The sequence below is a fragment of the Rutidosis leptorrhynchoides genome, chromosome 2, assembly GCF_046630445.1.
Source record: "Rutidosis leptorrhynchoides isolate AG116_Rl617_1_P2 chromosome 2, CSIRO_AGI_Rlap_v1, whole genome shotgun sequence".
NCBI lineage: Eukaryota > Viridiplantae > Streptophyta > Magnoliopsida > Asterales > Asteraceae > Rutidosis > Rutidosis leptorrhynchoides.
This window is the reverse complement of record NC_092334.1, coordinates 117,048,135-117,059,678: the sequence shown is the minus strand read 5'-3', so window position 1 is coordinate 117,059,678 and position 11,544 is coordinate 117,048,135. Positions and strand designations below refer to the sequence as shown.

At 34.6% G+C, this 11,544-nt stretch overlaps 2 protein-coding genes across 2 annotated transcripts; both read left to right on the top strand.

Moving 5' to 3' along the window:
• The first annotated feature begins 900 nt into the window (after positions 1-900).
• Positions 901-1,959, top strand: LOC139888197 (uncharacterized). The gene has a single exon (XM_071871223.1). The coding sequence runs from the start codon at positions 901-903 to the stop codon at positions 1,957-1,959; it is 1,059 nt and encodes a 352-aa protein (XP_071727324.1).
• Positions 1,960-7,968: 6,009 nt separating this feature from the next.
• LOC139891321 (uncharacterized) lies at positions 7,969-9,787 on the top strand. The gene is made up of 2 exons (XM_071874280.1): positions 7,969-8,185; positions 9,079-9,787. Exons 1-2 carry the CDS (start codon positions 8,083-8,085, stop codon positions 9,561-9,563), a joined length of 588 nt encoding a protein of 195 aa, XP_071730381.1. The 5' UTR covers positions 7,969-8,082; the 3' UTR covers positions 9,564-9,787.
• The last annotated feature ends 1,757 nt before the right edge of the window (positions 9,788-11,544 follow it).

Sequence of the window (11,544 nt, the reverse complement as noted above, 5' to 3'; positions counted from 1 at the left end):
GTTAGATTACACTACATTTTTTATTTATGTTGTTAAGGTTCATAATTTTAGTTAGAATGTTGTTAGTTAGTGTTGATAATTAGGGGTTTGTAGTCAATTAGTTGTTATTGTTGATAATTTTCTTAGATGATTGTTACTTTGTTAGTGTTAATGTTAATTTTGATTTTTGTTAGTTAAGTTAATGTTAGTGAGTTAATTATTAGTTAGTAACTTGTAATTTAGGTAAACAACTTGTTAATTAGAAACTTATAAGTTAGTTAATACTTGTTAGTTAGTAACTTAATTTAGTTAGGAACTTGTAAGTTAGTAACTTAATTTAGTTAGGAACTTATAAGTTAGTTAATACTTGTTATTTAGTAACTTAATTTAGTTAGAAAGTTGTAAGTTTGTTACTTAATTTAGTTAGTTAATACTTGTGTATACTTTGTATGATGTTAGTTTAGGTATGTTAATCATTCCCCGTCATAAACCGTAGGTCACCCGTCCGGAATTAATTTAGAAATTAATTCCGGATTATCCCCGTTTTGGGACTGATTTTTGAATGTGTTGTCTCAGTTAGGTTATGAGTGCGTGTATTTGATTTACTATAAGAAATATTCGGTAACATTTTCCTTTTGCCCTACGAATATGTGTTTCATACACTTATTTGGGGGCTAAGGAGAAATGCTGCCGAATTTTTCTTAAATAGTAAATCATTCATACGCATTCGTATGTGAGACACATTTTCAAAAAGTGGGTTAGGCAGCCAACCTTCTACACTCCACTTATCTTAGTTTAATATTTTAAATAGTTACAGTTTGATTGTGATTAGCTATTAAATAATTTGTTGACTTAATATATATGTGATTTTTATATGCATGTTTATGTCATTTGTTACTTGTAATTTTGTAAATGCAGTAAATGTCAATTGATAAGAGTTGGACTACTTTAGATCGTTTATCTGAAGAATTTTGGTCAGGCCTTGATTTGTTCATAAGTAGATGTAACGAATACCTTAATACCGAAGGAGAATGTTGTTGTCCATGTGAAAATTGTGATAACCATGTATTTCACAAGCCAAACAAAATTAAAATACACATACATAAACACGGGTTTAGTGAACGTTATAAGATATGTAGATGGCATGGTGAAAATATCGTTATGCCACCGCCAACAGAACCTTTCATACATGAACCGACTGACCGATTGCATGATTTACTGAATGATCTTCGTGAGGATAGTACTTTAGATGAACAAACCATAGATGGCGATGATCCAATGAACACAACTGATGCACCAAGTACTAGACACGTCGGTATTAGCAAATTAGATAAACTTGACGAGACAGAGCTATACCCTGGTTGTAACTTTATGTCAGCGTTTAATTTTTTGGCAAAGTTGATGCACATGAAGGTAGATAGTAAATGGACCAATACATCACTTGACAAATTGTTGCAATTGCTTACAACTGCATTTCCTCTCGCTAATATTCCTAAGTCTCACTATAAGGCTAAGAAGAAAATGAGTGAGATTGGTTTAGGATACGAAGCGATCCATGTTTGTAAGAATGACTGTTGTTTGTTCTGGAAAGAGAACAGCAAAATGGACCATTGTCCTGTATGTAAGACCAGTAGATGGAAAAATGAAAATACAAAGGGGAAGAAAGTTGCTCACAAGGTTTTGCGTTACTTTCCATTGACTCCAAGACTTCAACGCCTATATAAATCAAGTGTAACTACAAAAGATATGGTTTGGCATGCTACTGGTCAATTTAAGGAAGAAGGTAAAATGTGTCACCCGGTGGATGGTACATCATGGAAAAAATTTGACGCACGTTATCCAGATTTTGCAAGCGAACCTAGAAATGTTAGGTTAGGGTTGTCTTCTGATGGTTTTAATCCGTTTGACAACATGAATAATGCTTATAGTATGTGGCCGGTCATATTGACAACATACAATTTGCCCCCTGGATATGTATGAAAGATTCTTCATTCATGTTGACACTGTTAATACCTGGTCCTAAATCACCGGGTAAGGACATGGATGTTTTTTTACTTCCGTTGGTCGATGAATTGAAAGATCTGTGGTCTAATGGAGTCGAAACAAAGGACTCCTTCACAAACAGTGTTTTCACTATGCGTGCCGCGCTTTTAATGACCATTAATGATTTTCCTGATCGTAGTATTTTGTCTAGTTGGAGTGGCCAAGGCTATTATGCATGCTCTATATGTAATGTCGACACTCCTTGTGTACACGTGTTGTCTAAAATTGTTTATTTTGGCCATAGAATTTGCCTGGAAGAGAATCATCCATTGAGGTAAAGCTTGTCATTCAATGGCGAGATAGAGACTAGGCCTCCTCCTCGTAGAAGAACCAACGATGAGATCTTAGAACAACTTAGACCATTTTCTGGAAAAGCTTTGCAACGTGAACCGGGGAAACATCCGGAAAATGGGGGGAAGAAAGGGAGACGTGATGAGACAGTTGAGGGTAATTGGAGTAAGAAATCTATCTTCTACGAGCTTAGCTATTGGTCTGATGTTGAACTGAAACATAATTTCGATGTCATGCATATAGAAAAAAATGTGTGCGAAAGTTTGTTGAATACTTTGCTAATGCACAAGGAAAAATCGAAAGACACCTTTAAGGCAAGGAAGGTGTTAAAAGAGTGGGGCATTCATTCAGAGTTGTGGATGAAACCAACAGGTATTAACGGAAAGGAAGAAAAACCTCATCCTAAGTACTCCTTTTCAACTGCCGATCGAAGTCTATTTTGTCAATTCATTAGGGGCGTTAAATTACCTGATGGCTTTGGCTCAAATTTTAATTCTAAAGTCGCTGATGATGATACCAAAATATCAGGGCTCAAGTCTCACGACCATCATTTAATGATGAAACGGTTGCTTCCGATTGGTTTACGAGCTTTCTTAGACTCATTTATTTCAACCCCACTTATTGAGCTTTGTTTATTCTTTAAGCAACTTTGTGCTCAAACCTTGAAGATTTCTGACATGGAAGACGCCAAAACTCAGCCGATAAACATTTTGTGTTCACTCGAGCAAATATTTCCTCTGTCATTTTTTGACATAATGATTCATTTGGTTATGCATTTTCCTGAAGAGGCTATTCAAGGCGGCCCTGTTTACTTGAGGTGGATGTATCCATTTGAAAGATACATGAAAAAGTTGAAGAATTATGTCAGGAATAAAGCTAGACCGGAAGGTTCTATTGCCGAGGGCTATGTTGCGGATGAAGACTTATCTTATGACTCAAGGTATCTTGACACTGTACAAACAAGATTTAATAAGCCAGACAGAAATTTTGACGCTTCAGATCCCCAATGTAAGCATTACGTCTTTCAGTTCGTTTGTAGACCTATTAGTAAAGGTGACGATGTAGATTTGGATCCCGACACTAAGGCTAAAATTTCTTGGTTCATACTTAACAACAGCTACGAGCTTGACTAATACAGGGAGTAAGTGTTTGTTTCCCATCATATTTTATTTGTAAGTTATATATTCGATGATTATACTAATATATCGAATATTTGCAGTGACTTAAAGTGAAATGCCGGGTGCTAATATGGAAAAAGAGTTTCCGGGTTGGTTCAAACACAAGGTAAACTCGTTTCCCTGCATCACCCTTTATAAGTAATGATTTTCTTATCTTGTCTAACCTCGTCCTTTTCGTAGATCAAGTCTTTGCAAATAAATGACGAATCTCAAGTTAGTGATGAGTTACTTGCTTTGGCACATGGACCAATACATGTAACATCTTACACCGCTTGCATATGTAACGGTGTGAGGTTTATGGTTCAAAGTCGAGATTTACGCCGAACAACCCAGAACAGTGGAATTTCATCTCCTGGTGGTCCTGGGGGAACACTTTATTATGGTGTGTTGGAAGAAATTTTGGAGCTTAATTATTTATTTAGGTCCAATAATGTTTTTTTATTTCGCTGCAAATGGTTCAAAACCGCCGGCAGTAACTGTGTCACAAAGAATAACATAACCACCATTAATACTCAACAAGAATGGTATAAAGACAATCAATACATCCTTGCAACACAAGCAAATCTAGTCTTTTACCTTGATGACCTGACTAAAAGAAGAGGTCAACAAAGCAAGTATTGGAAGGTTGTTCAAGAAGTACACCAGCGGAACACTTGGGATCGAGATATCTTCGTTGGAGATAACGAGTTGGATCTTATCAATGGTAGCACTTCGTCAGATATTCATTTGTCTTCTAACTTGGAAGAAGTCGTTCAAACAAATTTGAGTATAAACGAATCAACGGTGGTTGAAGCAGACATTCGTGCCACAGTTGATGTTGATGTTGATGTCGAGGGGAGCTACTATGAAGACGATGATTCTGATGAAGATTTAGATGACGATGCAGTCAACCAAGTAGTCAACGATGAAAACGAAGATGATGACGATGATGCTTATGACGATACAGACGGTCACACACGAGACAATGAAGATAATGATTGTGAACTTATGGATTATATTAGTGATTGATTTTAGATTGTAATATGTAAAAGCACATTATCTGTAACCGTTATTAATATATATATATATATATATATATATATATATATATATATATATATATATATATATATATATATATATATATATATATATATATATATATATATATATATATATATTTCTACATCTTAGATTGTAATTTGTAAAAACACATTATGTTTAACCGTTATATATATATATATATATATATATATATATATATATATATATATATATATATATATATATATATATATATATATATATAATTTCTACACCTTAATTTTGTATGCAATAATATGCTAATTTATTTTACTTGATTCCTTTGTATGTATACCTGTATTATTTTTTTTCACAGATGGCTGATGTTGCTTCCAACTATGGTGGTGGAAACGGTCCACCCGATCGTGATGACCCATGTGAGCCATCAAAGGGTCATTATTTAGGTAGGTTCAAAATTAATTTTATATTCAAAATTTTATATTCTATATATATTTATTTTATATCTTAGTTTATTTAAAAATTAAATTTTTATTCTAAATGTGTAGGTTCAAAAGGTCGCGGGAAAACCCGCAACCTAAAGCTAAAGATGCACGTCAAGAAGTTTGGTCCGTTAGATATTGAATTTGAGGAGGATGATTTAGATACGTATGTGCTCGTTGGTGACTACTCTCGGACCTTTGGTTCAGTTTTGGGTACTACTTTAAATGAGATACCACTATATTATCCTAATTGGAGCGATGTACCCGATCATCATAAGCTTACAATAATCCCGGAAACTGAGGTTAAATACATTTAAATTTATAATTATATATATATATATATATATATATATATATATATATATATATATATATATATATATATATATATATATATATATATATATATATATATGTATGTATGTATGTATATGTATACATATATATATTTGTTGACTTAACTATTTCTCAAAATTATGTAGTGGTTCTTCAACTTAAGGCCACATCTTGAAGGTCCCCACGGTGATATGGTTCGAACATGTATTGATAAAGCTGCCGGTAAATTATACCGGGACAAAAAGTATAAGTTCAGGAATACTTTTTGGAACAAAAAAGGAGGAAACGATAACCCGCCACCCGGATGCAAATTAACCCCAACGGATTGGAATCGTTATAAAGAGATGATTGAAAGTGAACAACACCAACGAAGGTCCGAAGCAAATATTGAGTGTCGTTCAAAGCAAACCGTCAAAATTCACTAAGGCCGAAAGTCATTCGCTCAAAATCGATATGAGCATGTAAGTTAGTTTAATTTTATTTTGGATAATATATACATATATACATACTTACATATAAATATATATACATACTTATATATATTAATAAATTAGTAAAAAATATATCTACATATCTATCAATTTCATATATTTACAGCGTAACCGGGAAACTAACGAGAACGAGAGCTTAATCGAAGGCTATAAGAGGAACAACCCGGATGACAAGGGAAATTGGTATGAACCTTCCGAGGAACCCGTTCTCAAATATGTAAGTAATTATAATCACTAGCTCGTTAATTTGTATAATAAAAACATATCATTTTCAAGTTTCTAATGGTGGTTATTCTTGTGTTTTAACTATGAAGAATGAGATGGTGCGGATGCGTGATGAGCGAATTGGGGCACAAAGTCCAATGAGTGAACGGGAAATCATGCGAGATGTCTTAGGTCATCGTTATGGATGGGAACGTGCTGTTGGTCCAAGTTATGGACGAAGGTCGGTTGATTCGTGTAGTTCCACCCAAACAAGTCAACGAATGTTCACGGAGGATGACTATAATTGAAGGTGGGCCGCAGACCGGAATAAGTTAAAAGTCGAGGTGACGAAGGAAGTCTCGAAAACGATGTCAAAAACTATTAAACGAACTATGCGCGATTTCTTCATGAACAACGTTTTTGGCCGCAGAAAGGGAGGAAAGGGAAAAGAAAAGGTTCTGGTGGAATTGCAAAGTAGTGAGGAGGAGAAGGATCAAACTAGGGATCCGGATGACGACATGGAGATGTAAACAAAACAATTTGTTAACGTTTGTGTAATAACTAAAACTTAAATTCGTAGGATGTTATGTAATAACTTGAATTGTTAACGTTTTCTTATTTGTCATTTAATCGTATTTTTAGTTGTTAACGTGATGTTATTGTTGTTATGTATGCTGGAAAATTGGTTAAAATCAGGTTGCGAAGAAACGCCCGATTTACCAGGTGGGAAACTGCAAAACAGAAAAATCTAGTACAACTACTGGAGTATTTGCGGCGACCCATCGCCGCAATTGCTGGTAAATTCACCATAACAAAATCGATTATTTGCGACGTAAGATCGTCGCAACTACTCGCCGCAATTGGTGCAGCCATAAAACGACGTGGTGTTACCCACCGAAATCTCGCCGCAGAAGGCTCGCCGCAATTGCATTTCTGTTTTCTTTTTTACTTTTCTTTAAATCAAGGTGGGTCCCACAATAATGCGTCGCAACTAACCGTCGCAAATACTTTTTACGGCGAACCATAGGAGTCGTTCCTTTTGCGACGAGACATCGCCGCAAAAGACATATTGCGGCGGGCCGTACGACCTTTTGCGGCGATCTTCGTCGCCTCAAATGAGCCTGTTTCCTGTAGTGAATGGTGCGAGTATGACGGATGATCTTTCTAATGTTACACATATAATGTAATGTATAAACAATTAACTAATATTAAGTAATTTAATACCAATAATTATTTATTTTAACCTAACTACCATTTACACCTTTTCGGTCTGATCATTTACGCGCGGATACGGTTGACGAAATTAACCATTGCCTAATAACCAAACAGTTTGCAATGGCGTTGTTAGATATCAACGACTACCTGAATCACATTAATGCATTAAGTTTTTTATGGATTTTTTGTCCAAAGCAGTGAATTTTTCTTATTTGTATCGAATCACTAGCTACATTAAAGTTTTCTATTATATACACTTCTTATAAATTTGTTATTATTCTCAGAAAAAGTGTATTTTTTATTTTTATAAAGTTGAATTTCATTAGCAAAGATAAGGTAATTTCACATGTAATTGTTTTAGACTTACGTTAAATAGATTGAAAACTAATCTGATTGAAAAAATTCACAAGGTGATTTATGGTTAAAGATAGTGAAACTATATTACATTGTTATGAAAAAACTTTAACGCGTAGGGTTCGGATTACACTTTCGTTGTTGTCATTGTTTGTTATGTGTTTGTTGCCTGTACATGTCCTAACAGTATTCCTGAAATTGTTTGTGGGCCGAATCCAATAAGCCCGGATGTTGATGGCATGGGCCTGACAAATGAGTTGAAATTTCCTAATCCAATAAGGCACAATGTATGTCTTTAACTATAGTTTCTGTTATTTATTCACATTGTTTGACCTAGAAACAAAAAGGAGTATTGTCTTCTCCCCCACGAAATTTAGTTTGATATAAACAACGCCTCAACACTATCTTAATTCTTCAACTATCGGCTTATTCGGTTCGATTATAAATCAATTGTTAAATTAAATTTCGAATTAAACAAAATTGAAATCGATGGAGTTCGTTTTGAAGAAGCTTGTTAGCAGATCATTATCTGTTTTCATCCCTTGTTTACGACGTACACCAAATCATCCTCCCCATTTGTTTTCCTTTATTGGTACGTTTTACTGCTACTTTACTTTACGCACCTGATTTTGTTTAAATCCCCGCATACTACATTCATTCTTATATTAGGGCAAAAAGCTCTCATCTTTATCAAATCCTATACCCGATTCCATTCTGTTTTTGTTTTTATGATACACTTAAAACCGCAATTTTGGGTTCTTTGTGAATCTAAAGTTAAATTTACTATCTTTTTTTATTAATATTATTGGGACACAAAGGTGTAATTGTTGTCAAATGCACTACCCAATTACGGTACATTTTTTACAATACACTAAAAACCCTAATTTTGTTTTTTTCCCCTGGTCTGAAGTGTTTAATTTTATTTCAAAACTCTTATAAATATGGGATCGATTTCAAATAGATTCAAGGTTGGTGAAGTAATGTAGGGTTTTGCTCTCAGTACGTAACTTTTATTGATCACACGTGTAACGTGGCCTTCTGATTATAATATCTTATTGTTTGATGATAGATGAATTTAGGTCATTTTACTTATTAATACGCTGATTCTGATTTTAATTTCAATTTTGTGAGTGGCCTTCTGATACGTTTATATAAACATATATATATGAAAAAGTTTAGTAACACACAAAATAATATCATAAGTATGTGTGATTCTTTGGAGTTTGGGTCTCCTAAAATAAAAATTAAAAAGAAGAGTTACATGCAAGCTAGAATTAATTTTAGGCCGTTTCGAATGAATCTTGCACATGCTCATTTCCCTTATTGTTCTTAATTTTTGGTGATATGAGGAATGAATGATATCAGAGTTTGCTAATCTTATTTTTTTTTATTGAGAGTAATTGTACTTTTATTTTATTTTATTAATTATACACTAAAAGCTCTTCACATATTAAATGTTTCTATTATACTCGTGTCTTTAATTAGATGATAATATTGCGATGCTCGTGGGAGGGTTATGTATGAGGTGGACGTTAAACAACAGCATACCGTATACATGTTCCTATACGATGAAGATTACAAGTGAAGGTGAACGAAATCATCTTCTAGATTTGGATGAAAAGAAAAATTTGAATGTAATTGACAATCAATTGAAGTATTTCTTCAAAATCCCTGGAATTGAGAAGACCACCGAGACTGATGAACAACTACAGGTATTGGTAGATTTGGCAATGAAGGATATTGATAAAAACAAGTTGAAAGCCAAATTGAAGAAGAAAGATAACGCCGTGTTAATCAATGGGTACGTGCAGCAAGAGGACCTTCGTAAATACTACCGTGCTAGGGTTGAGTTACCATTACCACCACGTGACATCTGCGGGACCATCAACACAGAGATTAAAGATGGTGAGCTAGTCATAACTATTCCAAAAGTGTTCAACAAGGAAGGAACCAGCACAAAAGGCAACTAACTAATTGACTACCTAATGTAATCGGTTTATTTTTAAGCTTTTATTAGTGTGTCATGTAATGTATTACTGTATTAATTAGGTGCTGCTTATTATTAGCTAGTTTTAGAAACCCTTAATCCTTCGGTTGCAAGAGGGATTTCATATGGCTTCTATCCCTTTATTTACTTAGTCATATGTTACTCTGTTTTGAATCAGATGATTCATGTTTGTTGATTATGTAAACAGAGAGTACAATTTGCTAAGGTTTGTTGGTCTTTATTTTTATGCTTTCATTGTTATCTTTTGGTTGCTCCCTAAACTTTGCGTTTATTTTACCGTTCAGTCATCAATGTATATTGTTTGTTTCGAAGGGGAAGCAATAGTCTTAGAACTGCTTTCGTCTGATATTAATTGTGGCTTTGGCAATCTTTGTTCCGAACATGGAAACATAAAATATTTTGGTTATTGTAGTAATTTCGGAACGAAGACGAGTTTGTGCGCTTTAAGGTTCTTCTTCTTTGGTATTGGTGGGATTGGTTCCGAACGAAGACGAGTTTGTGACTTTTTGTGGTCAATCCAAAGGCTCGAATGATTTTGCTTCGGTTGCCTCTAAAGTTTGAGAAGGTCGCCGGTAAAATGACCTTGTAGATGGGTCGGTTACAAAGGACGCAAGCTTAGTCTCGGGCTCTCCTTTCCATGCATTCGAACTTACGATGAATAATATGGAAAGAGTCACCAAGGGCGAGGTATATAGTTCTAGCTCCACAACCCCACCAAAGCCTAAAAAGGTTCGGATGAGAAGGCTGGCGCAAGGTGATGAGATGAAGAAATTCACAGAACTTGATAAAAGTATTTGAGGTTCTTTTCTAAGTTTTTTTTGTTTGAAGATTTGGTTTCTAATCTTAAGTCGGTAGTATTCATATGTCGCCCTCTTTTGTTTCATTAGCGCCTCCCTTTTCTTTGTTGAATTACTTTTTTTTTTTTTTTTTTTTCTTTTTGGCAAAAAAAAATGAAAACTCGTATAGAAACAAGGTCGTTTTCCAAAGAAAAACACTCTCAACGGAGAATACAAATAAACTGGGGAAACTGGAAAACTCGTACTTAGAAAGCAACTAACTAAAGGAAAACTATTTATAAACGAGTCTCCCCTAACACCCCGAAAAACCTTAAAACAAACTAACTAATACTAAACCGAAAATTACACGATAAAAACAAGAACAAAACCAAACGAACTAGTGAAATCAACCTCTAGGTCCCGCCCTTTTCAACCTACCATTCACCGTCTCTTTCAAAATGTTCTTCCCGGATCGATTCTCAATCTTATAAGATAACACATTGGCGGATCCATCACCTGGTACGCTCTCCTCGGCCAAACGTGTCATCATTTCATCGAATGTCGCGAAAGCCTCAACGGACATTTTTCCATTCCTGTTTGCCGATGAACCGCCATCTCTACTATCTTGAAACTTCATAAATAAACAAGTTTTGAATTGCGTGTATTCTTTGTTGTTGACTCATGTCATGTAGTTGAAGTTAATGAGCTATAGGTTAGATTTTTGTTTAGTTGAGCTCGAACGTTTAATTTGGGACTTCATTTTTTGAGGAAGTTTTTCCGGATATTAATATAGTTTTTGTGTTTTCGTGAACATTTGCACTATTATACGTGCAACATCATGGGGACAATACGCCGACTATGTTGTCAGTGGTTCTTATGTTGGTTAGCAACACCGCATTTACCTGAACCAAAGCAACGTTCCTTCTTCACTGAAGAGTCTGTTCAAGAACTTAAATCTCTTTCGTTATGGTCGGGAGGAAACACGTATTTAGAATAGGCACATTGTTCTTTCAAATAAACTTACAAAGATAATTAATTTGTTTAGCATTGGATCTCGTGTGACGGTATAAAACTTTCACATATTGTTCAATTGCGAATTTTAGTTACACATTGTTGTTGATGTTATTATCTTATAATTTAGGTAATTGCTTACAGATGTGTATTCAC

What these genes read in the sequence shown, in the direction of transcription:
- LOC139888197 (XM_071871223.1), top strand. Translation starts at nt 901, where the DNA reads ATGTCAATTGATAAGAGTTGGACTACTTTAGATCGTTTATCTGAAGAA.
- LOC139891321 (XM_071874280.1), top strand. Translation starts at nt 8,083, where the DNA reads ATGGAGTTCGTTTTGAAGAAGCTTGTTAGCAGATCATTATCTGTTTTC. An exon ending in CCATTTGTTTTCCTTTATTG is followed by an intron (nt 8,186 to 9,078) that starts GTACGTTTTACT and finishes GTCTTTAATTAG; the next exon opens with ATGATAATATTGCGATGCTC.